The sequence below is a fragment of the Jaculus jaculus genome, chromosome 19 (genome assembly GCF_020740685.1).
Source record: "Jaculus jaculus isolate mJacJac1 chromosome 19, mJacJac1.mat.Y.cur, whole genome shotgun sequence".
Classification (NCBI taxonomy): domain Eukaryota; kingdom Metazoa; phylum Chordata; class Mammalia; order Rodentia; family Dipodidae; genus Jaculus; species Jaculus jaculus.
In genome coordinates this window covers 6,583,570-6,611,005 of record NC_059120.1, presented here as the reverse complement: position 1 = coordinate 6,611,005, position 27,436 = coordinate 6,583,570, and the positions used below count along the sequence as shown (strand labels likewise).

Here is a 27,436-nt window from a genome sequence, read left to right as displayed (position 1 = left end):
AATTATGCAAAATATATTCCACACTTCAGAATGGGGATTTTTCTGGTCCTGAGTAGAATCAATTCTAATTAAGCCCCTTGTTTTCATGAATGGATTTTTTTTTATTTTAAGTAAATCATGCATGCATTTTTTCCCAGCTCTTTTATGCCTTAAAAATACATATAGTGGGGAATGTATTAGAGATGGAGACAGGAGGCAAGAGTGTGGGTCTCAAGATGGCAATTTGTGTTTAACAGATATGGTTAAGTCACTTTAACTCTGTAGGTCAGTCTCAACTCCAAGTTGGGGGCACTGTCCCTCTTTAAAGTGCTTTCATCCTTGAATTCTAGACTAAGAAAGATTATCACTGGCTCCTTTAGTCATTGGCTCTGCTTATGCTATCAAACTAATGAGGTCTTGCCAGTTACAAGTATAGTTTAGGACAAGCATTTCTCCCATCCTGGTCCTGGAGCACTCATTCCCTTGTGCTAAGCAAGCCAACAACAGCCTGCAGACAGCCTTGCTGGCTCTCTCGTGCCAGATGATTAGCTTAACAAGAAAAAAGGAAGCTATGTGTTTGTTTCTTCTTGTTTATCAAAATTAAGCCAGTCTCATAACTGACATTCATTAAATACTGGCAGGGGAAATTCCGGAGTGGTGTTTCTTTTCTAAAGAAGTGGTGAACGATTCTTTTTTTGAAGGCTGTGTCCTCCTCAGAAAGTCAGCAAGTCCCCAGTTCAGACCCTCACTCCCAGCCCAGCTGGTTCATGCCAAATCCTCAAAGAGCAGTCTCCTTATTTTTATCATAGCAGCCTCTGTTCTATAGCTATGTAATAAAAATCATTCAAATCTGAGTGTGTCTGTGCTTAAGACTGTCCTTATCTGACCCGGGGTACCAGTGCTCATTTGCTTCAGCCTGAGTAGAGCCAATGCTGTGCTCTCCAATGTAAATTTGAATTTTCTTTTTTTAAAAGAATATTTTATAAAGATTTATTTTTATTTATTTATTAAAGACAAATAGAGGAAGAGAAAGAGTGTGTGTATGTGTGTGTGTGTGTTTGTGTGTGTGTGTGTGTGTGTGTGTGTGTGAAAGGGCACACCAGGGCCTCTAGCCACTGCAAACAAACTCTAGACCCAAGAGCCACAATGTGCATCTGGCTTACGTGGAACATGGAGATTCTAACCTGGGTCCTCAGGCTTCGCAGGCAAGCACCTTAGCTGCTAAGCCATCTCTCCTGCCCTCCAATGTGACCTTGAGACAGAGTGTTCTGATGTAGATCACTGTCCTTCTACACCTGATGGGTGACAGCTGTGACATTAGCCAGTGTTCTCATTTCTCGGATTAGTGTTGTCCCTGCTTTATTCGTCTGGCCAGTTTTGCACACGATTTTCACATTCTCAGCGATGGGAACATTTACTTGGAATGCTTACTATTTTATCGGGAAAAATGAAACCCAGCCGATTACAGCTGATGTTCAAAATAGTACTTTCATGATTTCCATACATCGTGAATATAGAATTACATGTATGCTTTTATAATTAAGAATATTTACACGTGCATATATTGATAAAAACACACAAATGGACTCGACATAGCCATCCCTTGTAATTTCCCAAAGACTTTTTCCTTTGATAGGTTTCCAGCAATGTAAAATCCTGTTACCTTCATGGCAAGGCAAATTATTACTCTGATACTGGGTTAATTTAGGATTCAAACATTCATTTTTAAAGTCCTTTAAATTGCTCTTACTTTTTCCAGGATTCTGGGGAATCACAAAAATTGACCCTATGATTTTAAATTGCATGGATTCATGCTGATTTCAGAAGTCTGTGGTTAGTTTACAAAGCCATTGACTACTGGTGAGATATTTAAATTTCCCAGGATTAGCATGGACCACAACCCGTGGGATTAAGGTTTGTATGGAAAAGTATTCTCCTTGAATTTTCCCTTTCTCTTTCAGAAAATCTGAGGTGGAAAGTTTCTTCTTAGTAGAAGAAATTAGACTGAATTTCTACTAAAATTAGGAAGTTAGAATAAAGAACAGGAAATGGAGGAAGCAAGGAAAACAAAGACAGCAGGCAAAGCAAGTGGCCCCGTCCTGGCAGCTTTCTGTTACCCAGGAAAGCGTTCACGCGGGTTTCCAAGTTAAGGATAAAGTCTTTCTCTTTATAGTACTTTACAAAAAGAGAATTAAAGCACAAAAACAATTCAAAAAAATATAAAGTAAGTGTTTAGTGGAAAGAAAAAGGGAGAGAAGGTGAAGAGGGAGAAAAGGAGGGAGAAAGATGAAGAGAAGGAAGGGGAGAGCAGAGGAGGGGAAGAGGAAAGAAGGTTTGTTTTCTCCACACGCACCCTGTAAGGGGAGCGAGGTACTGCACAAGTCTCCTTCCTAAGAAAGCAAGCCATGGGGAGTTAGGAAGGCAGGCATGTTTGACGTTTGTCATGAGGAAGGGCTAGAACTGAGTTGACCTGCTTACCAGACAACTAAAGAAATCAGGTGGAATCATTTCCCAAAGCACTCTGATTAATCCAGGATTTGTGTTTATTTAGAAGTGGAACTTGTGTATCGTGACAGAGAGAGCAGTCAGAATTACAGTTTTCACGTTTGTCTTTATTTTTTCCCTTGAGTGGAGATTGCTATCCACTATTAGCTCTAAAAAATAAAAAAAAAAAAACACTAACATTCATAAAACTAATAATCACACAAGGAAACAGAAAAGAATAATCACTCTCTCCAGTGATGTAAGTGGGGCATGGTAATATTTATGGATGTGGGCAAGGGGATATCAAAGTGGCAGAAGAGGGCAGGAAAAATGGCACATTTTAACAACTCATCATGACCCTTCATGAGGCAAATGCATCATTATTTCCAGCTTCCAAAGCATTAGTTAAGTTCAAGCTGACTTTGGTCTTTTGAACCATTGTGTTAGGATGTTTTTGAACTCCAGGCTGCTACTCTCAGCTAATCAACTTGCAACACTTAACAATCAAGGCTTTATGAGAACAGAATTGTTTCAAGCCTGTCTCAAGGCCAAGACACTGTACTTTCCTGCTTTCATTTCTTCCTATTGTCTCTGTGTCCTTGTCTTTCTTTCACCTAAACAAAGCTATGAAAAAAAAAAAAAAATCACAAGTTCACAGGATTCCTAGTCTATGACCAAGACTGCCATGTGATATTTTTTGAATAATCTTGATCTGTTATATTTGGCACTGAAATCAATAGGTTACTAGTGTATGTGAGTTCTATTCTATACAAATATTAGCAAATAGAGCAACCTGGACTACATCAGCATAATGAACACATTACAGGTCATCTGCTAGAGATGGCAGAACATGCAAGCAACCCTCCAAACCAGTGGTGTTGGGCATCAGCCATGTGTGAGAGGACTGTAATGACAAAGCCCTTTGGACAAAGCACTAAGGTCATTACCATTGTCATTTGTGGGTCACAGCAACCCGAACACCATGGGGAAGATTAACCCAATGAAGGCTAACCCTCTGGTCAGATTTCATGTGAGGAATCATCCATGTCGAACAGTTGGCACTTGGCAAAGATAATGCAATATGTGGAGAGACACTTCTTGGGTCTATAAAATAGAAATTTGAATATACAAATATATATTATGAAGTATGATAGGATACAAATTAATGTAAAAATATGCTTTGCTTTCCCTGTGTTGTGAGTCTTTAAAAGCATGGAATTTAGTACTGTCAGATGAGGAAGCAGAGTGTGGAGATCCTATGGTTATGTTCTGAGAATGTTTTCACAGTATGTGTTATTACAGTGTTGAAGTTGGTATCTAGCATGTTAAAGAACCTTCTGAAATGTTTATTACTCAACCAAAATAACTAAACATTAGTATACTGCATTCTAATAATGTGTTTAGTTACATTGTTTTGAGTAGTAAGGATGAAGTTATCAGTGTGGAAAGTCATCGAGATGTGTTACTTTGTATTTTTTGAATCAAGTGTTTGAGATAGTCACAGGTAGTTGACATGTAGGGATTACATGGTCTCTTTACTGTTAATCAGTTACTGGCATGAGGCTGGAGCTCTGACATTCTGAGGGCAGAACGTATGTCAGAAAGCCCTAACTTCCCTCGCTTGGGCTCACTGTGGTAGACACTTGTACCCTGACGGCATTCCTTAGAGCAGTGTTGAGCAACCAGCCTTTCTTCATGGTGGTGGAGCTGCCCTGGTGCAGAGGCCATGCACCCAGTGACCTCGCCTCATGAGGCCAGGAGCATGGCTCTAGAAGTTACCGTTCAAGAGTTCTGAGCTGCTACCTTGGAAGATAACCTTCCCATGTTTTAAGTCACGGTTGTTTATGCCACCAACCTTCATTTCAATTCCAGTTAAATTATAAAGTGCTGTGTGGAGTACTGAACCATCAGTAAGAGCAGAATGAATGCTACCACCTTCCACAGAATCCCCAGTTCAAATGGCTAGCCAGTCACCATCCATAAGAGAGAATGTTCAGGAACCGCATCGTTGTCACTGTCCTCCAGGCATCGTCATCGTGAGCTCCGCCAGCATCCCGGTTGCAGTATCATGATGAGGATTCACTATGTGTCCAGACCCCAGAAGCCACGTCAAGACACTGTCCAGTTTGGGTGTGTGAATATTATTCGGTGTTTCTTGGCCCACTTGGCAAACACTTTCTTTTCGGTGATAAACCTGTGTCCCCCATATGGAGCATGTTCATGAAGGAAATACTCATCACACTCCTCTCTTCCTTGCTCATAGTAATGGTAAGGGACTTTTCTATACCCCTCTGTCCTAGAGAGGGAAAAAAAGAGAAAACAGAGAAGAAGACTGAGATGAGGGATGCAGTATTCATTTACAAAAATCCATTATGTGTCCAGCAAATGCATTGACTTGCAGACCTGTAGGTGGTTCTTGTCGATGAACTCAGTTAAAAGCTATTACGTATGAAAGCTTTTAGGAAGATGGACCAGTTCTTAGTGCCTTAACAGACCAAATAAAATTTATACAGCACGCCAATTCATTCAAACAGACAGCTGTCTCTTGAAAGAGCACACAATGTATGATAAAGCAAACTTCAGAAGGCCTGACGGTCCTTCAGAGCTAAGGCAACTGATTTTCTTTCAGTCAGATTGTGGTTTATTTGTTCTTCGTGATGTGCTCAGGGTGAGAATATTGTTCATGAAGAGTGTGACTGACGGTTACGTTTGGACAATATGATTAGACAGTCCCTGAATGATATTGTGCCAATTGTTGGTGCAGAAATATGTTTCATTGTCCTAATGAAGTGTAAGTTGTTTGATTATCTAATTAGAAACTATCCCACCATCTATGAGATGCTGTGGATAAACAGGCTCATTTTAAATAAAGATCTGGCAGATTAGTCACTTGTTAGTGAGTTGCTAATCCAGGAACGCTTATTACAGTGTCAGTTCCTGTGAAGCTTCGGGAGCATTTTGCTGTCCATGATCAAATATCGCCACTGACTGGATGGCCGTCCATCAAGCCCTAGTGCAGCAGAAATGACAGACTTGCTTCTTCAAATTAAATTCCCACTGAACTTGCTCTGTATCACCAAGCCACAGAGAACCAGACATGCCTGTGATTAAGGGAGAGGGGGACTATTGCTTCTGATACTTGACATCAGGGTGTGGTAAATGTTTTTCTTTGAACCCCTCCCTCCGAATAAAGAGTTAGAATGCAATGCACTGACAAAGAGAGGTTCTGTCAGAAAATAATACCAGGAAATAATCATGGTTTTATCTGTTTCTCAGATATATAGCATTTCAATGAATTGTGATATTTTGACAAGATATCAGCACTGGAGCTACATAAATATAATTTCCTGTAATCTTACTTGCAGTAGGTGTCATTTATCATCCCGTAGACGTGGATGCTGTAACAGGCATCCATAGCCAGGATGAGGGTAAACCAGCCCGTGCTGAGATAGGAACCAGACTGGACTCTGTGGGGAACAGAAGCAGACACAAAATGACACAGAACACAGGACACACACACAGAGCAACAAGAGAGTGGTGTGAGTAACAAGCCACATTTTATCAGAAGCATAGCATTTGTTATCAGGAGGAAGCATTAAGAGACTTGACAATCTGTCAAGGATACACACTTATTTTGAATTATCTCTGAATAATTTATAGGCATGCTCCTGCTCTTACCACCTTAATCCTCAAAGCTATGCGGTGTGAAAGAGAAGCCATATGGCAAATATCTGAAGTCAAATAATCCTGCTCCCTTCAGGTGAAAAATAATTTATTTGATTTTCCATAAGGCACAAATTAGAGCTATATATCAGAAGTCAGGCTTTCTAAAAGTTGCTTCGAGCCCTGATGGGGACTGAATGATAACAGTGTCGTTTGCTTACCTGGACTTTCATCTCAAAGGTACTTTGGCTTCTAACTGAAAATTGGCTGAAGTATATATGAACCTGATCTGTGAAAACATCGAAACATTTTCTGGTTGTTTTTTTTTAAGCTTTTGGTGTATATTACGTGTAGTATTTGTGTGGAGGTCCTGTGTTGAATGGTTTTGAATGTGTGTGGTTTATGTGCATGTATGTGTAGAAGTGTGTGCCCTCTATACTCATGTGCAAAGGGTAAAGGAAGACACCTGGTGTCTGTCTGCATCACTCTTCTACCTCATTTTCCGGAGACGGAGTCTCTGGTTGGACATGCAGATCCCTACTGTTTGGTTAGGCTGTCTGACTACAGAGTCCCCAGCAATCCCCCTGTCTCTGGTCCCTTCAACATGGGAGTTACAGGTATGTGTGACCATGTCTGGGTTTCTACTTGGGTGAGGGAGATCAGACTCGGCATAGCAAGAACTCTTACCCACTGAGCTATCTCTTCGGCCCCTCAAATGTTTTCTTAAACATCTGACCAATTACCACGTGAAAAGTGTTTTTTTTTTTTTTTGCCCGAAACCTGTCACCAACCTCCTTGACATATTTTTATTGAACACTTATTATGTGAGATAACTCTCCTAGATGCTACCAGTATAGGAATGAATAAAACAATCCAAGTCTCTGTCTTTGTGCTTGCTGGAGGATTAGATTTAGAGATAGCTGTACAATAATAGTCATCAGGGGTCAGGTTTCATGGAAATAAGAGCAAAAATCTAAAAACAAATATTGAAAGGATGAGAGTGGTAAATGGGGAAAAGCCATGTGGGCCACACCTGGGAAAAGTAGGTAAGGAAGGTGAAATCACACAGGGAAAAATCACACATGTGGATGCGTGCCTGGGATGGTCAAGAAGAGCTGGGGCGTGAGGTGATGGTGAGGAGGGGCTCTTCAGGCAGTTGGCGCTGACTGCACAGCCTGCCAAGTCCCATGGTTCAAGATGCATCTCCGGACTGATCTTTGGCAAGGATAACCTAATTCTCTGAAGCACATGACCATTTTGTCTCCGAAAAATCTCTCCCCAAAGGGACAGGTGGATTACCATAAGTTGTCTGAAAACTGCACAACAGCGAAACAGACCGCATTTCCCACCTTCCATGTGGACTCTGGGCTGATGGAACTCAGCGGCCAGTCCTTCACCCACCTGAAACCAGAACACTCATCTCTCTGGGCTCTGCCCTCTGGAGAGTAGTAGCAGGTCCTTAGGGATGTCCCGGACCTGAGGCCTGTAATTGCACTTCCTCAACATCATGCCATCCACAGATCTCAGCTAGGACTCCTGAGTCTGGCCCTCCTCCCTCCGCCTCCCCCTCCATCCATCCTTCCCTTCCCCTCTCAGCCATCAGTGTCAACGTTTAACATACCAGAATTCTAAGAACAGCACAAACAGAGGAGGTTGATGAGTGTATCCTTTTTACTTGTGTGTGTGTGTGTGTCAAGTGGCGTGTATGGTGTATGCACAGGTATGAGCCCTTGCGGTGCCCATACGCTCACAGCAGGCGGCTGGAGGAGAACACGCGCTATCCGCTCCATCGCTCTTCCACCCGTTCTCATGAGCCAGAGTTTCTTGCCGACACCGTAGCTTGTTTCCTTGTGAGCCCAAGTGATCCCTGCTCTCTTCTCCCCTTTGCAGGTCTGGGGTTACAGGCACACAGGGTGACACCCAGCTGTTTGTGTAGGACCTGGAGAGTCAAGTCCAGGTGGCTGGGGTCTCTTCATGCTGGCAAGCTTGCACAGGGAAAACATTTAAATGCTGAGCCATCTCTCCAGTCAGCGTTTTGTTAAAGAAATGTTTGTTTTGATGTTGGCCTTTCGGTTGTTTGCAAGGAGAGGCAAACACTGCCAAGGTGCTTTCTGCACTCACCATCCTCTCTGCCACAGGGCAAGGGGTCAGCAGTGTCAGGGTTTGGCTTCTGGGCAAAGATTGCTCCACCTTACCACCTAATAAAGACATTTTACCACACTTACGGTGTTCCATTCCTTCTAGGTCTGACCTGATTTATTTTGTGTTTGGGTAGACAGACAACGCTGATTAGCACCAGAGCTTTTCCAACAACACGTGTTCCACCATACTCACATGGGAGAGGTTCACACTGCCCTGGTGCTGTGTCCTAAAAGCAGCTGCTAATTAGATAGTGGCACGATTGTCCCTTAATGCCTCCGGTATATTAGAGACACGAAATGACATGCTTTCCTACCTACAGTACATGTTGGGGTTTTTTAAAGTAGTTTCTTCTCAAAATCCTCTGAGTTAATGTCTTTGCAATGATTTTGCAATGGAATTTCCTGCCAGCTGGATTAATCCAGAAGTTCTTCTGGATAGATAACTTGGTGCTCTGAATCCCCGAAGGAACTCACTGGTCTGTGTGGCGCTGGCTCTGGGAATTCAGGAGGTGGTACCATTGACAGACACCCCACACTGCTGCACAGTGCATGAGAAGTGGATGTCAATTATACCCAATGGGCCCTTTAATGTTCAATGACAACTGATAAAAGAAAAAGGACACGAAGTGATATACATGAGATCTCTCATGCTTTTCAACTTAGAAAAGCCCAGGAATAGGTCTCAAATACTTTAAAAATTCTTAAAGAGTCCCTTCTGGACCCAAATTGTTACCTTGTAATTTGTCACTAATGCATGTGGCACTAACTACGTACCAGCTGTCCAGCCGCCACAGCACACTTTATACCTAGCATATTTGGGATCAATAAAAACAATTATCACCATCCACAAATAAACAATCAAGATTCCCATAGGGATGATAAGAGAATTTAAGCCCTTAATTCAGTACAACAGGAAAGCTTAAGTTAATGTGGCAGAATAATGAGCCGTGCAGGGGAAAATAAAGGCAGGAGTGTTACCAGGAAGCTATCAATCATTTGTTTCCACCGGCCAAGCTCTACATCCCACCGCTCCTTGGTAATCAAGATACTTACAACCTGGAAACTTCAAAATTTCCCTGCTCATCTCATGGAAAAATGATGCTGTCAATGCAATGATGTAGCACATGCTTGAAGGCTTATCATTTAAAATACCTTTCATCTAGTTTATTACCAATGAAATATAAGCAACTTTACCCCCGTGAGGTTTACCCCTATTATTTGATATCTAAAGGCATCTCATAAAGACATGGCTTTGTTGCCTGTCAAACTTCGGTTTATTTATTTATTATTTTTACCAGTCTGGGTATTTTGAGCTGTCATCATCCTTTCTTGGTTTGCTCCCCTGCTTGTGAACACACCTATCCTCTCCTTTCTGAAAACCCAGTGTGAAGCCCCTTTCTCGTACTGTGTTCCACCGAAGAGCTGCCCCATTCCATGTAAGCTCAGGGGAGGAATTGGGCTGCTTGATATGGCTTCTCTTCAAAAGAAAACTGGATGATGGATGATGTTGAGTTCACTGTTTACTCACAGGATGATCTCCTAATTATTCCTTCAATGATGGGTTTTGAACTAGAGAAGCTTATGCTTTGATGGGCAGAACAATAGTGCTCTCTCATCAGGGCTATATATCTTGGTGCAGTTGGTGTTTTGGAGGAGATGCCCCGTGTAGTTTCCCGTCACTTTCCTCTGATGCAAACTCTCCTTGATCTTCTTGATCCATTGTCACCTCCTGGCATTGGATAAAGTGCTCCCAGGGTGTCCATCCTCCCATCAAACCATGTTTCTCCTATTTACAGACCCTGTTCTGCCTACCACTGCCCCTCTATCAAGCTATCCCTGCTCCTTTCTCTGCAAGTCTCTCTGAAGCTATTCAGGCTTAAGCAATGCTGAGTGACTCTTTGACCTTTTAGCACAACCCTCCTCATCAGAAAATCCACTTGGACTACAGCAAGTCCCGATCTGCAATAGGAAAAGAGCAAAAAGACATGACATGTGAGAAGCAGGGAGTTCGGGAGGCTCCGTGGGCATGCATGGTTTCCCGTCGTGGGAGGCTTCCTTGGGGGTCTTCAATGCAAACTTTTCAGCCTTCGTTCTATTGTTCCCTATGTCTTCTGTGAAAACCAAACCTGGGCACTCAAAGGTAATATTTCCAAAGCAGAATAAGCATTTCTAAAAGCCCAAAGGGAATCAGGACCTTCCCCACAATGGTTGTTCCCTGGACTGCACACTATGGGCAGCAACTTCTGAATGCTGCCTCCTCATGAGTAAAAGGAGAAAGTAAAAAAAAAAAAAAATTAATCAATATTTCGTGTCTTGTTTTAATGTTATTTGGCCTCAACTCTCTCATCAATACCCTCCACTAGCAGGATGAATAAAAATAGCAAAGGAACTTTCCAGATACCCTTCTAAGAAGAACTCTCTGGCAGGGCAGAATATAGATCACTCAATTAAAGCATCCTCTTCCCTGTTTCCTTCAAAGCATGTGGGTAATGAGGGAGTATGTTGAAACAAAGAAGCTCAGCAAGTAACACAGCTGCTGCTGATCTTTGACGCTCTGGGATTCCATGTGACATTGTGGACTAGCCTAATGGGAGCTGAGCTTAAGACTGGAGACAGTCCCAGTGTCCCCCGGCCGTGTGTTCCTGTACACCGGTGGAGTCGGGAGTGATCGAAACACTGGAGTTTGCTGGCCCTGTGATGGATGTCTGCACCAGTGGGACATCCCTAACACATGCTTAGCCAGCAACTTTTAACAAATTATCTATCAGAACTTTCAGATCTGACTTCAATTGTTGGTAAACGGCCCTAACATCTTCCAATGGGTACAAAAAATAATCTTTTTAATGGATTGTTATTCTCAAGACACCATACCAAGTGAAGAGAATCCAGGAATGGAAAACAATGAGAAATAGACCATGGGTGCATGGAGAAAGCAGTGTGACTTAGAGGAAGACCGGGGAGCCATCACAGTGAACTGGTGCAAAGCAACCACATGACTGGTAGTGAGACGATGGCCAGGAGTCTCCTTACCCCACGTCAGCGGGCCACCTACAGGGGCGGCAGGGAACCTGCACAGGAATGACAAACGGCAGTGCTCTTTCCAAATGCACATTTAAAAGTAGCGCAGTGCAGCTCACAGGCGTGGTTTATGGCTGCTATAGAGAGGGAAGATACCACGCACAGAGATTACTATGTTCATTCATCTCAGAAATTAAAAGGTTGTTTTGTTCTTGTCCTTGAGCATAACGTCATTGCTGTTAGAAATGTTGATTGCCGGGATTACATTCACTCGTAAGTGAATAGCAGAGCCCCAGAAATGGTAGGAACCAATGGTGGAGATGTGGGTCCACTTCACTCACCGCTGGCCAAGTCCTCGGCCAGGCCCTGTGGATGAGCGCTGTGGGCTGAGAGCATCCCAGCGTTCATCTGTCAAAGCCCTAACTCCAAGAGTGGTGTGCGTGGTGTTTGACGAAGCCTCTTTGGGAGCTAATGCACTGGGGTGAAATTATAAAAGCATGTGCCTCCTGGTGGCACTCATTTTCATAGGAGAAGAGATGGAAGGTTCTTCTCTTTCTGCTGTGTGAGGACCCAGCACAAAGCCACGCAAATCCAAAAGACGTCTTTCAGTAAAGACCAGTGGTGTCGGGGCCCACACCTTACACTCGCAGCCTGCAGCACGGTGAGAAGATAGACTTCTGTGGATCACAATGAAGGCTACGGCAACTTGACACGTGACAGCCAGGCACTATGACAATGGATGTCCCTGAAGGCCACAACAAACCTAATCCCTTATTGGGTCTCCCTGGATTTTTTTTTTTTTTTTCTGGATTTTGCCTTCACAACTTGGATTCCTTGTTGCGCCTTAGACAGACCTTGTGATCTTAGCCTCCAATTTTGTTTTTGTTTAATTATTCACTTATATATAGTCCTCCTGCTCCTGAACCACCTCACAAACTAAAACTCTGTTTTCTCTTATCCTCTGAGGGAGTGCACGAGGAGGAAGCCCTGGAAAGAGAGCGTTCCTCTGGTCCCAGCTCAGGTTGAAGTCAGGGACCCAGATGGGGAAACTGTTTTCAAAACTGGGACTGTCAAAGAGGCCTCCAAGGAATACTCAGAGAAGAGCGAGAACCACAGTGCCAGGAAATGTGGAGGAGAGTCCTCCTCCAGCAGGAATGAAGGGCTGAGCTACAATTTAAGACTCACTAGGAACAGCCACTAGGTCGAGAAGGAGGAGCAAGGTTCAGGCTGAACCAAGGGCTTACAGAGCTGTCCAGTGGGAAACAGTAATGGAACCCAAGCATAAGGGCCACTCTGTTTGGTCTCTAAAATGCACCTAACAATACCATCGGTGTTTATTTTCATCACAGATTCTTGGCTAGGAAAAAGAGTCAAACATACTGGTTTTCTTTCTTACATTATGTTTTAAAATATTAGAGAACCCTGGAAGTTTTGTATAGCTATTTTTTTCAGAGGAACAAAATTTATGGATCTTTAGAGAAAGTCTATAGGAGAAAGTTGGCAGAATTATGTTTTCCTTCCTCATTAAGTTCCTCATTAATTCAGAATTGAGAACGAATGTAAACAACATATGACTAAGAATAAAAATTAAAAATGTGTGATGATGGATGCAACTATCAGTGCTCATCTGTTACAAACCATGCCGGGAACCAGAACAGACTCATTTGATCTCCATCTCCTCAGCAGGCTCCCTGGGTACATTCCTGGAGGATCTGGGTATGCCATATTTATTAGAGAAACAGTGGTAACATAAACACTAAATTTACTGAGTATTATTTTGTCCTGGTAGAAATGGAAATAGACACTTCTGCTACTCCAAGGATATGAACCCTCTGAAACACCTTTGAGGTTTGGTAATGTTGAATTTGTTCACCTTTTGCTATGTCCTCCAACCAGGGAACTTTCTGGAATAAGGTTTAGCACTGTGTACTTTCAAACTCTGTATCTTGTTCTGCTAGTTATTCTTTTCATTGCTGTGACAAAAAAAAAAAAAAAAAAAAAGCCTGACAAAAGCAACTTAAGGAAGGAAGGGTTTACTTTGGTTTACAGTTCAAGAGGTTACAACCCATCATGACTACAGCACACATGAGGCAGGAGCATGAGGCAGCTGGTCACACTGTACATGCAATCAGGTAGTGGAGATGCATGCTTGTATTCAGCTCACCTTCTTCTTTTTATTTATTTAAGAGAGAGAGAATGTGTGTGCCAGGGCCTTCTGCCACTACAAACAAACTCCAGACACATGCACTCCCTTGTGCACATGTGCAACATTGTGTGTTTGTGTCACTGTGCGTCTGGCTTACATGGGACCTGGAGATTCGAACATGAATTTTTAGTCTTCTCAGGCAAGCACCTGAATCGCTAAGCCATCTCTCCAGACATGGAAGGTGCCACCTACTGTTAGGGAGGGTCTTCCCTCCTCAACCAACTTAAACTAGAAAGTCCTTCTGACATGTCCAGAGGTCTGTCTCCTAGGTTATTCTAGACCCTGTCAAGTTGACAGTCAGTGTTAACCATCAAAGTCTATCACCTTTCCTTGATTGCCGTGTTTCCTAAATGTCCCCATGTTTTCAGGGTCCACACGCAGAGCTGTGTGAGTTCCAGTTTCAGACTACTCAAGCTATTCCAGAGCCCTTTGTCTCGATGGATACAGATTCTCATGATTCCTTCCTGTGCCAGGTTATGTTATTTGTTCTGTCCCTGCACACGGGTTCCTTGTGGTCACCACAGGTTTCCTGCCCCATTGGCTTTTGGCTTGGCACACTGACTTGCTTTGACTGATAGAATATGAGCGGTGTTGTAATCAGCCTCACCTTCCTGGGATAAAAATCCAGACCAGACACAGTTCATAGGAGGAAGGGATTTATTTGAAGCTTACAATCCAGCGGAATTCCATAATAGTGAGAGAGGCTGGTCCCATTTCACAGATCGAAGCAGAGAGAGAAACTATCACCAGCCAGTACCACACACAGGCACATAACTGCAACAAAACAGTAGGGAGCCAGGCAGAGCTCAGACTGCTCTTCATACCTTTAGTCTAGGACTCCAGATCTGCCCCAAACACACCTTAGGGCTGGAGGCAGTATCTCAGAAACACCTCTTTCAGCAAGGTAGCTGGAATCCAGAGTTATAAGCTTAATAAAACAACAGTGTATGGGGGACAGACATTCACACCACCACAAACAGAAGTGAACCTGTGTGATGACCACAGACATTTAAAGAAGCATCAATTCCATTTCTTATCCTCTCCTCTGAAGGACAATATATCCAAGGTGGATGCACCCCAGGTGCACCTTGGGATGAGAAAATCCATGGAGCAGACATGAGCCTTAGACTGAAGCCAAGTCCATCTAAGAAAGTGAAGGATAACTGATGACAGACTCACAAATAGTACACAAAAATTTGACTGTGGAGTTTAAGGTCACTTATTAAGAAGCAAAAAGCTGACCAAGTGCTGGGGAGAGGTTTCAGTTGATACAATGTTTGCCTTGCAAGCATGGGAACCCAAGTTCAAATACCCAGTACTCACATATAAATGCTGGGAATGGCAGCATATTCCCATAATCCCAGTGTTGAGGAGTCAGAGACAGGAAAACTCTCTGGGCTTGCTAGTCTACCTTAATCGGTGAGCTTAATATGTAGTGCAAGACTCTGTTTCAAAATATAAGGTGTGGGACTGGGGAGGAGGATCATCAGTTAAAGGATCTTGCTTGCGAAACCTAATGGCCTAGGATTGGTTCACTAGCCCCCATGTAAAGCCAGATGCAAAGAGTGGTGTAAGCATCTCATCTGGTATTTGTTTGCAGCTGTCAGAGACTCTGGCACTCCCCTCGCTGACACAAATAAGTTGAATATTAAACAAGTAAGGTAGAGAACAATTGAAGGAGACCTCTGACATTGGCCTCTGGCGTCCATACACGTACCTGCATACACATGCCCAAGCACATGCAAACACACCTACCCACACACGGCACATGCACCTATGAAAAAAAAGCCAACTAACATTTTTAATTGATGGTGTCTGTTGTCCATAGCAAATTTATATGCACTAAGCATGTGTCAATAGATAGCAATTGGTTATCTGGATTAACCCTCACAAGTCACCCACCCTGAGCACTAATATTCCTATTGTACAAATGAATGACCAATGATGTGAAACATAGAGTACTTTCCTGAGGACATTCTGACACCAGGAATCTCGGGTTCTTAAGTAAGTTTTTACCCTGGCCTTTGCTCTTCTCAATATTGCACAAGATATCATGAGTCTTGTAAGGTAGACACTGAGGTTTCTCAGTGTATCTTTTAGCTCCACTATCAACACTCCCATGTCATTTCTTCCTGGCTACAGTTTCTTTGATGGTACAACAAGAATACATTGGGGCTGGAGAGACGGTGTAGCGGGTAAGGTGTTTGCCTGCAAAGCCAAAGGACTCAGGTTCTATTTTCCAGGACCCATGTTAGCCAGATGCTCAAGGGGGCACAAGTGTCTGGAGCTCATTTTCAGTGGCTGGAAGCCCTGGTGTGTCCATTCTTTCTCTTTCTCTGTCAAATAAATAAAAATTAAATTAAATTTAAAAAGAATACATTGGAAGGATTAGGTTCTGTTATGTTTTGGATGTACAATGTCTCCTATAGGCTCATGTGTTTGAATACTTGGTCGCCAGCTGGTGATGTCATTTTGGGAAGCAGTGGAACCTTTGGGAGGTAGGATCATATCGGAGGTAGTGGATCTCTGGGGAATAATCTTGAGGGTGATAGCTGACTCAGTTTCTTGCCTTCTTTCTGCTTCCTGGTTCACTGACAAGTGAGTAAGCAACTGCACCATGTTCCTACCACCACCAAACCTCGACCATCACCACCACCATGACCACCAGAACCTCCTCCTCCACCACCTCCACTATCCTCACCACCACCATCATTACCTTCACCACCACAAGCACCTCCTTTTCCACTACCTCCACCATTACCACCACCACCATCAACTTTGCCACCACCAGCACCTCCATGTCCATCACCACCATCACCACCACTAGAATCTCCTCTACCAGCTCCTCCACCATCATCATCATCGCCTTCATCACCCCCAGCACATCCTCCTCCACCACTTCCTCCATCACCACCACCACCAGCAGCACCTCCTCCTCCACCACCTCCATCATCTCCACCACCACCATTACCTTCACCACCACCAGCACCAGCACCTCCTCCTCCACCATCACCACCACCACGCCTTCTCTACTATGGGCCGTATCAAGCTGCGAGCCTAAATAAACTCCCTCTCACTCAAGTTGCTTCTTGTCAGGTATTTGTTCACTTGGATAAATAGCTAATACAGGGTCTTTAATTTATTCACTGCAATACTTAGAAGTCTATATTAGGAGATTACACATGCAAACTTGTATTTTCAGTAGAGATGTACTACGGTTACTTGAAAGCCTGTGTTTGTAACTTCATTGCAAACTACTTTTCAGAATGTCAGCCATGGTTGTGTTCAAACTCCAGCTGTCTGGATGTGTTCACTCACTGTAAAAGGAGTCAGGAGTGAGTCATGAAACACTGCACTCTCTAGGCCTTTCTGACTTCAAGTGCTTTGTTTCTGCAGCCTTTTAATAAGTTCCCATCTTTGGTTTGTCTCAGCCGAAGGACGTGTAGGCTGTTTGCAACCTAAGACTGAAGCTGCATTGGTTGACCCCTAAAATCTTTTCCAGCAACATCAAGTCCATTGACTACTCCAGGTACCTCAGGGACTTCACGTCCAACAAATTCTTGATTCTTATCGACAACCCCTCTTTGATCTGATCCTACATTTATACTCAGACTTGAACATGTTGCTTCTTCCTAACTGATCCTTCAGCTTATTCTAAAATCATGCCTTTCCCAAACTGTTGTGGGTTCAGCATTCTGAATGCTAATCACCTTTCTCTACCTAAGGCATAGGAGCCTGTTCCCCTGGTAACCTGATAAGGTAATTAAAGTAAGAACTTGACTTTCCATTCTAGCTCTCCTATCAGCTATTCCTTACAACTAAAAAAAGATACTTTCTTTAAACTTTTTTAAAAGGGAAAAGATTATAATCAGGAAGGAATATTTCTAAATAGACAGAAGAATTTTCCTACCATTTAGAAGAGAATTGCAATAATTTTTTTGAAAACTTTTTATTGACAACATCCACAAGTCTAGACAATAAACCATGGTAATTCCCTCTCACTACCCCATTCTGCCTCCACGTGCTCCTCCACGGGATCCCTTCTTCTTTCTAATCAGGGTCTCTTCCATTTTGGTGTCATCATTTTCCCCTCCTATTCTGTAGGTCTTGTATAGGTGGTGTCAGTGACATCATGGATATCAAGACCTCTTTGTGTCTGGAAGACAGTATTGTAAGCATTCTTCCTCTTCTTTTGGCTCTTACATTCTTTCCATCTCCTCTTTTGCAATGGACCCTAAGCCTCAAGATGTTTGATAGAGAAGTCTCACTTAGTGCTGAACACTCCACTGTCACTTCTTCTCAGCACTATGGTGAGTTTTAAATCATCCCAGTGGTCACTATCATCTGAAAAGAGAAGTTTCTCTAACCCAAAGTGAGAGTAGCATTGGTATATGGGCATAAACATAAGTATTTAGAGGGCAGTTTGGTGGGTATAATATATCCTTTTAGCTAGACTACAGTAGTCATTTCTCTCCTAGGGCACATGACCTCCCCAGTAATAGGCTTTTGACTAGGTTTTTAGTATTTCCTCCTGTGAAGTGAGCCCCCAACATTGCACCAGTTGGCATATTTAGTGTGGCTGACCAGCTGTAAGGCTTTTTCCAGTATCCTGACAGCTAGTCAACAGGGAGGAGGCTTCCAGCTCACCTCCAGTTTGATTTCTCAGTGACCTACAACTCAAGCACGTGGAGTCTTCAGCAATAAGGTCTTACCATCAAGTTCTGGTGGGTAACCAAGAGCCTTGGCAATGGACTACAATGTTTGAGGGCATCAGGAACCTCCCTGGCGAGAACTCCCTAGCATAAGTATCCAACCCGGGGCACTGAAATTTTGGAATGATTTCTGAAATCACCAGAACAGAGTTAACTATGCTTTCCCTGAAGAACAGGATCAGACTCGAGTGTGCATCAGACAATAATGCTTTCGGAATTCCCATTCTCTTTCAAGATGAAAAATTACATGTTCAAAATAACTTCTAAGCATATCCTGGTCAGCTCTATGCTCCTGGAATGAACCTCCAAACCAGACACAGTCTATGGGAGGAACAGCATTTATTTCAGGCTTACAGATCAGGGGAAGTTTTGTGATGGTGGAGAAGCTGGTTCCCTTTACCAAATCTGTGCAGAGAGAAAACCCTCCACCAGCAACACCACAAGCAAGCCGCTCTGGGTCCCCGACCCCGACCAGAGCTCAAGCACTCTGCATACCTCAGGCTGGAATTCAGATCTGTCACCATTGCCCGCCCCCCCCCCGGCCCCCGCAGGAGTCTTCCTGCTAGGGGCAGAAGCTGCAAACTCAACTTTAATAACATCTGAGTCTATTGGGGGACACAGATTCAAACTACCACAAAGCAGCAAATTTAAAAATCTTTAAGCTGTTTAATCTTATGTTTGTGGACTTCATGCATGTATCTGTTTTTATCGTACTCATGCCCCCTTACCCTCTCTTGTCCCATCCCACCCCCACCAATCTCTCCTTTATGCCAATTAATCCACTTCCTGCTCTCATGGTTTAAAATGTGTAACCTTGGATTAAGACAGTGATGTGGGGTGGCTTAATTCAGAGGAAGAGGTTGGGAATCCAAGCCTTGTGGCAAATGTCTCCCTACCACTGAGATCACTGTCAAAGTCACCCTAGAAAGAGCTCAACCAACCACACCTGAATGTGAAATTTAAAAATACCAAGTAGGAGTGAGCTTCCTCTGGTTAAAAAGGACTAATTTTGCAGCTACTTTCTGTCTGGCCAAGGCTATTATCATCTTTCTGACCGAGTTCCATGGCTCAGTAAGTTCAGAAATAAGTTATTTGGAGGGAAGTATTTATTTTCAATAGGAAATGCTAAAATATACCTCCTTTCCCCAACATGTATTAAAATTGTTTTTATCTGGTTCACTAAAACGAATTCACTCAGAAAAGGTTGGAAGCCAAACCTGACACCCAAGTCTTCAGGCATTTAGAATTCTAGTCTTGAACCCAAAGAAGAGGCTTTAAAGCCTGTCGCTTTCCCTACATGATGGCATTAATTCACTGTCTTATGCATAATTTATTGGACAAACAATAGGCTTGCATTAGCATATGAAAGCAGGTGTCAGTCTAGGGCTCCTGGTACAGTAAACTCATAAAGGAAGAATCTCACTAAATAGTTAAGGCTAATGTCCTGATGGAATCTCACCTATTAAACTATCTGAGCTGGGAAGTAGCACACACCTGTAATCCCAGCACTCTGAGGGTGGAGCGAGGAGCCTCAAGTGTTCAAGGACAGCCTCTGCTTCATTGTGAATTCAGGCTAGCTTGGGACTACATGAAAGGCTGTCTTAAAAAGAAAAAAAATTAATTAACTTTCCACAAAGAAAAGCAAGCCATGTGTCCATATCCTAGAATACAGCAGTACTTAATTTTTTGCACTGGGATTTTAGTTCCTTAAAAAGTCCCATGTCCACTCTTTCTTGAGATGTCTGTGGTGGGTAAGATGAGGAGGAAACTCTTCATCTGAGGTTTTTTCAGCTGTTCCAGTTAAATCATGCTCCATATATGGTGACGCTTCTGCATGGGGTAGGGGTGGCCTTCTTATAGGGTTAACCTAGCTTAGTCACCATTAATGAGGGAAAGCCCTGTGTGCTTGCTGCCTATAGTAAGTCTATGCCTGGGAAGAAGTTCTTCTGGACACAGCTCATCCACACTAAAGCCTCCAGAATCTTGTAGAACCCATCTCTTTTCACACTAATTTCTTCTGTCCACATCAGGAAAAGTATATATGGTATGAAAAAATGTCAATGATAGATAGATTCCGGTATTCTAAAGGCCACCTTTCTGAGTAGGGACAGGAGCAGTAATTCCCTTCCTTCCAACAGGAGATACAATTCCCACACATCTCTGGAATTCCTCAGGTGAGTATTTTCATTGATCAAGAGTAACCATGTCATAAAGAGGGAAGTGGAACATAAAGACCAAACTAGAGAGTAGATTCTAGAAAGCCCTGGCACACCCATTCTCTCTCTCCCTCTATCTGTCTTTCTCTCTGTGTCTGTCACTCTCAAATAAATAAATAAATTAAATTAAAAAAAAAGAGAGAGTAGATTCTAGGAGGTGCCAAGAAAACTACAAAGTAGAACTTAGAAAATAAAGCTTATCTGGAAGTCATTTATGAAGATGCATGTACGTCTTGTCTCTGCAGATTTTCCTACATCCCAGCAGTCACAGAATGTCAGAATTCCACATGACTCAACAACACAGCAAGAATCTAACACTGGGATGTTTGCAGGTGTCCATGGGTGCTGACGCTTGATTCCATTCACCTGAACTCTGAAACTCCAACTACAGGGGTTGCATTTGTGCCTAGAAGTTAAGTGACTAGGGATCTGAAGGCTTTTAGATGGCTATTTCTGTAGCCCTCTTGTTTATTGTATTTCCTTCTCTCATTCTCAGCTGTACCCAAGGGCCCATTATCATGCCAAGAGAATGACGGGGATGCACATTTAGAAGTAGAATGCAAGGAGTAAAATTCTGCAAAGCACTTAGCCCAAAATAAAGCAGTGAGTTGAAGGGAGGGTATTTCATCCCCCAAGAATCCGGCAGAGGGGACTGGCTCAGAACATTGACTCGTGCACGGAATGGGAGATGTGCCCACAGGATCCCATGTTTGAACACTTGGTGCCCAGCTTGTGCCACTGTTTTGGAAGACTGTGGGACCTTCAGGTCGTGGAGCCTTCCTGGGGGAAGTGGGCACAAGGGACCAGCCTTGAGGATTGAAAGCCCGGCCCCACTTCCTGTCAGCTCTCTGCTTTCTGTTCCAGCAAGATGTGTGTGGTGAGGCATCCCAGCTTCATAACACGAGCTTCCTGCCACTGTAGCCTCAAACTGTAAGCCACAGTGAGCCCCGCCTTTCTTGGAGCTTTTGTTGGGTGCTTTGCCACAGCAGTGAGAAAAGTCAGTAATAGAATGACCACCAGTGAGATCTTTGCTAGCGCCCAGCCCACTGCCGTAACCCAATCTTCGCAGTCTTGGAGCTGAGCATTTTAGCCCTGTCCATTATTTCCCCACTCCTGCACAAGAGTTCACTATCAAGAAACCAAGGGAGTTTCCATTTGCAAGCCCACAGTTCCATTCCTTTTCCCAGGGCATCCATGTCTCAGTATGCAGGTCCCACACTCCACCTCCAGAAGCCTGATCTCTACCTTCAGGTCACAGGCCACATCATCCCAGAGACACTGTTGGTGAGACATCTCCATGCCTCAGAAAGCTCCACTTTCCACTACTGCTATTGATAACCAAGTCTGACTTCCTAGGGGGAGAGTTTGGGTGTTTTCCTAAAGTCTTCCTGGATGACTGCATTGTGGGTACAGCAGATGGGGCTGAAAAATCACCAGGGTAATTGGAGGTTAGGCTTGAAGATTCTATTACAAGTGGAGTTCTACTTTATTATGAGTTAAATTAGCTTCTGATGATTAGCCTCGGAGTCTATTCTCTCTATCAGCATTTGAATCTTTAGGAAAATGTGTCCCAGCTTTTAAATAGCTGACTTGCAAACTGACTGGAAACTCATGAGTGAAAGGATGCTGGTGGGCAAAGACATCCCACTTAGAGCTGGGCTGAATGCTCAGTGGGTAGCATGCTTTGCTGCATGGTCATGAAATCCTGGGGTCACATCCCCAGCACCCATGTAAACACCATGTGATGGTGCAAACCTATAATCCCAGCAGTGGGAAGGTAAAGGCTAGGGGTTCTTGGCTAGACTCACTGAAGTAGGGGTTTTAGAGAGAGACTCTTGTGTCAAAAATAAGGTGGAAAACATTTGAGGAAGGCACTTGACATTGACCTGTGTCCTCTACACACACACACACACACACACACACACACACATGCACACGCACACCATACACAAACCCAGTCATCTTTTTATTGGCCTATTACTTGATTCAGTTCTGCTGGTATATGGTAGGTACTTGTCTTGGCCAACTGAGTTGAGGTTTTGGAAGATTGACTCTTCTAAGTAGGAAACTGCCAACATCTCTTCCAAGAAAGCTTCTGCTGTTGTTTTCTCACGATGATGTAACAGACTCTGGCATGCCTAAGGGCACACCGGGCACTGTGAGGAATTCCAGCCGTGCCCGAGTCCAACTCCTGACAACACCAGTAGTCACTTATGAAGTCTTCAACCCTCTTTCCTTCTACTCATGCGACCTGTAACTCACACTTATGACTACCAAGACTGAAATCAGCTTTGTACTTTGTGTATGTGTGTGTACATATGATGTGTGTGTGTGCACACATGCATGCACATGCACCAGACATGGATGCTGGATGTTTTCCAAACACTCTCTGCCACCTCCTTTCACCAATCCTGGAGCTCACTGATTTGGCTTGACTAGCTCTTCAGAAAGTCCTCTTGCCTCCACCTCCCCAGCTCTGGGATTAAAGAGGTGTGCCACCACGCATGGGTGTTGGGCATCTGAACTCAGGTCCTCATGCTTGCATGGCAAACACCTTTCTAATTGAGCCCTCCCCAAATGCCTTCTTTCTAATTTCCTGAGTAAGAAGCTGAAGTGAAGGGCTGCTCACATAGAGAGGGGGATAGGAAGGGGAACAGACAAGGGTAAGACTCTAAATCTGGGAAGAGTTTTCAACCTTTATTGGATGCACAAAAGATATACCAATGTCAAGAGTCTCAGTCATTGTAGAATCCCTGATATTATGAGGGAAAATATCCATTCAACTAAGTTAATTTCCGTTTCTTGAACGACCATTACAAAGCAAACTTTCAGAAAACAAAGAGTGTCATTTTTTCCCATCCAGGGCTGAGAAGCCCAGAGCTGAGGGCCCGGCTCATTCTCCTTCCCTGCCTCTGTGGCTACCCTTTCCCGACACTCTCAGCTCGGCCTCCAACCTCACCGTTCCAGCCAGGGACGACATCTACATGCTAGCTTCCCCAGGAAAGCCTCTTTAGTTCCCTCAGCACAAAGCTCTTTCAGTCAGGCCCAGCTCCACTGCATCAATTTACCCATCAGAGGGCCACTTTACAGCGTCAAATGGCTTTGAGTCTGTCACTTTTTTGAGTAACCCTGGCCATAAGAGCAGCTGCTGTTTCCCTCAGGCTGAGCTCCTCGTGAGCCTGTCTGACCAGCAAGCTGTTCATAGGACTAATGCGTTCAGGATGGGGCTGGGCTCATCCAAGAAGCCGCTCAAAGGACAACTGCTCATTGATACCTTCCAGGAGAGTGTCCACGACTGGACTGTCAGTGTGAGTCCTGCTTCCTTCTGCTGTGGCTCAGGAATTGATAGAAATATGAATACAGCCTAGGGACATGTCAGATAGATGACTGCAGCTCCTGAGTTATTTCACGTCATTCCATCCTATTATCCCATGAATATGCCTCATTAAATGGACCATTGTCCTTCAGGACATGATGTGACCTTGATGCTGCCCTCTTCACAGGGCTGTAGGCCCCATTAGACACTGAGTCATGTCGGTTTCTCCCTCATGTCATCATTTTTATCTGTGTCTCTTCTTCCTATTGAGACATCACAGTGCTGGTGACAAGGGGGCCCTGAGGCCTCAGAGCAGCATCAACTCCCTGCAGTTCACCTGTGGAGTCTATGGTCGCCTTTAATTGAGGGGAGCCCGTCGTGCATGGATTGTCGGCAATAGTGAGCCACGTCCCAGGGTCTTTCATCATCTCTTTCATTTGTTTGGTTATTTATTTGGTTTTTTGAGGTAAGGTTTTACTCTAGCCCAGGCTGATCTGGAATTCACTATGTAGTCTCAGGGTGGCCTCGAACTCACAGGGCTCCTCCTATCTCTGCCTCCCAAGTGCTGGGATTAAAGGTGTGTGCCACCACACCTGGCTTGTCATCATCTCTTAGATACCCATTATAGTCATGGTATGCTCTTTAAAAATCACAAAAACAGGAGGGGGGTAAAGAAGCAATTGTTTTTTAAAAGAATGAAGAACACTGATGGGAACAGATACCTACACAAGACCTTCATAACAAGAGGGAGAAAATAATAACATCAAAATAGAAGAGACACTAATTAGAATAAAGAAGGAATTCAATGGAGGGGAGAATGAGGGTGGTGGGAGGAAATTAGCATGGCTTATTGTCTGTACTTATGGAAGTTGTCAAAAAATGTTTACAAGGGCTGGAGGGATGGCTTAGCACTTAAGGCCTTTGCTTGCAAAGCCAAAGGACCCAGGTTCTATTGCCCAGGACCCATGTTAGCCAGACGCACAAGGGGGCACACACATCTGGAATTCATCTGCAGTGGCTGGAAGCCCTGACACACCCATTGTCTCTCTTTCTCTTTCTTCCTCTTTCTCTGTTAAATAAATAAAAAATAACCTTTTTAAGTTTACAAAATGAAATAAAAAAGAATGAAGAACACTAAACATTATGATAGAGAAATGTATGTTCTCCTCCCAGGGGTTGTGGAAACAGCTTCTAGCTGAGGTGTTGGAATGAGAACATGCATGCTGGGCTAGGCGCTGAATCAATCCCGTTTGCTTTCACCTCGACAGTGCATCTTGTCACTTTCCACTGTCCTGCATCATCCAGTGCAAGAATCCCACAGATCAAGAAAATCAGATTTCCTCTGATCAAGAGGAAGGCATTCTCTTCAGCAAGGTGAGAATGAAGGAACTCAAAGAACTCAGAGGTAGTGAAAATATTAAATCCATTTTGTGTCAAACATCCCATAGAAATCTTACAGTTATTATTACTTTTCTGTAGTCTACACTGTCAGAGAAGCGCTGACATTCAGCAGACATGCTAACCACAGGCTGAGGACTGTTTGAGAGAAGGACCAGGAAAAGGATGGATGGATGGAATATTAGCTCCCCCAGCCCCCATTCTACCTGGATGAATGTGCTTCAGTGGAGAAGGGAACCACATTCCTATTGATTACCATTATTTCCTTCTCAAATACTTGTCTTTTATTTCTGGCATTCATCACAGTAAGGAGAGGAACTCAGGGATAACTAATCTCAGCAGCTTCTCTGTGGGCTTAAAACAAATGCACCTAGTATTTCACCAAAGGATGGCTTCATGTACAATGTGTGGTTTAGACACAGGTACCTTAATTTATTTTTAGCTTGCTCAGCTTATGTACAAATAAATAGACTAAACTAATAATTCATCAGTTTATTTTAAATATGAATTTGGATATGAGTATGTTAGTATTTATAAGTAAATATGTTAAAATATCTGAGGTCACTATCATTCCATAGAGTAGTGAGACAAAGAGATATAAAAATTAAGGTTTTGTTGTTAAAATACACAACCATACAAGAATAAAAAAAAAAATACCTCAGGGGCCTGGGGAAATGGCTCAGGGGATAAAATGCCTGCTATGCATACCCCAATGCCTGAATTCTGATCCCCAGAATTGTGTAAAATCTGGGTGCTATAGGGCTAGCATCTACAATCCCAGCATGTCTATAGCAGACTAGAGAAAGACAAAGGTGAATCCTAAAGGCCAGCTAGCCTAGGGAATGCAGTGAACAGTGAGAGAGACGTCAGCTCAAATGAAATGGAAAACAGAGAGTGACACCCCGAATTGCCCTCTGACCTCTATGGACAGTGTAGTACTCACATTCTTGCACACGCACACATGCACACACACACACACACACACACACACACACACACACACACAGAGCAAGAAACAAATCACATGCTTAATGCCTAAGGAGGTATACACACATATGATCACCTGAAGAAAAAAGACTTCTCTCAGTCTGATTTCTACCCATGTTTTAGAAGCATGCATGTTGCACAAAATAAGGGATGACCATATACCTGCATTTACCTAACAAACACTGCACACCTGTTCAGCAGATACCAAGGTGCCTGTTGTGCATCCAAAGGTCAAAAACAAGGTACTTTACTTGTTAATGGTAAGTCCTGTGACAGAAAAGGTAGCACACACATATCTTTGTGTGCTTTTGTAAGATCAATGGAACATTTTGTCAATAGTAGAACAGAATCTCTGTATAAGGTGTTTGTGAGGTATGGAGGAGTTGGTCTCAAAAGTGTCCTTAACGCCCTAACTCCCCCCATACAGGCCTTAAATGGCCATTCTTAGCAACACGGTTTCAAAGAAAGTGTTGTCAAAACAGGATCAATTTTCTTTGACCCTCTTCTAGTGATACTGGACCCCACAGTTCAGCAGGCTGTGTTGCTGCCCTCCATCCAGGCCTTAACATGTGTCGCCTCACTTTGTTCCCAGCATCAGGGACAACATGCCTGCAGAGAAGTTTGATTCTCCTGCCTGGGGTTCTATCACTCTCTGTTTCCCTGGCCAGCCTTTGATGCTTCCCTGTTCTGCAGTGAGTGGGAGAGGCAAGACGAGAGGTTACTGCTTTGGCGCAGAGTGGGCTGCCTGCACTGTCCACCCTGTGGAGCAGGGAGGGTCATGTTCAGCCACAGAGAGGAAACCTGGAGGCACTGCAGCCTCATCGGTGAGGAGAGCAAACCTAGAAGGGGAACTTAACTAGGAGATAGCTCCCTGGCAACCAGAGAGAGCCTTGCTTGAGTTCACTTCTCTCTTGGTTATTTCATAGAAAATATTTCAAACTTGAGAAACAAAATCTTATGATAATTGCCATGCTGCAGGAATTTCTCCGGAGCCCAGAAGAATATGGAGAGTTTGCCAATTCATCTTCTAAACCAGTAGCACAGGGACCTGAAACTCCAAGGAGAAGACATACTGGGTAGAGACTAAAACAATGACACAATCCCACTTACAGCCTCAGCATCAACTACCCTCAATTAAAGCCTCACCAACTGATCGTAGCATAAAATTCAATTCAATTAAAAATGGCTGGGTGGTTTCTAATCTAGGAATGCAAGGATGATTAATACAAGGAGGGCTGTTAATGTAATACTTCTCATGTGTTTTATAACTTGAACTTGAAGTTGATGGGATGCTGGGAAGCTGCTGTAGGAAGGAG

General features: G+C 43.6%; 1 protein-coding gene across 3 annotated transcripts in view; it reads right to left on the bottom strand.

The window, feature by feature from the left end:
• Positions 1-2,504: 2,504 nt before the first annotated feature.
• The window catches only part of St6galnac3 (ST6 N-acetylgalactosaminide alpha-2,6-sialyltransferase 3), a 551,413-nt gene continuing 526,481 nt past the window's right edge, over positions 2,505-27,436 (bottom strand). For 2 of the 3 annotated variants that reach the window (XM_045138458.1, XM_045138461.1), the window contains exons 4-5: positions 5,823-5,930; positions 2,505-4,759 (exon numbers count right to left, since the gene is read on the bottom strand). In XM_045138458.1, the coding sequence (XP_044994393.1) occupies positions 4,573-4,759; positions 5,823-5,930 (295 nt within the window). In that variant the 3' untranslated portion in view covers positions 2,505-4,572. The remainder of the gene's footprint in view (positions 4,760-5,822; positions 5,931-27,436) is intronic. The other variant, XM_045138459.1, reaches the window with a different exon arrangement.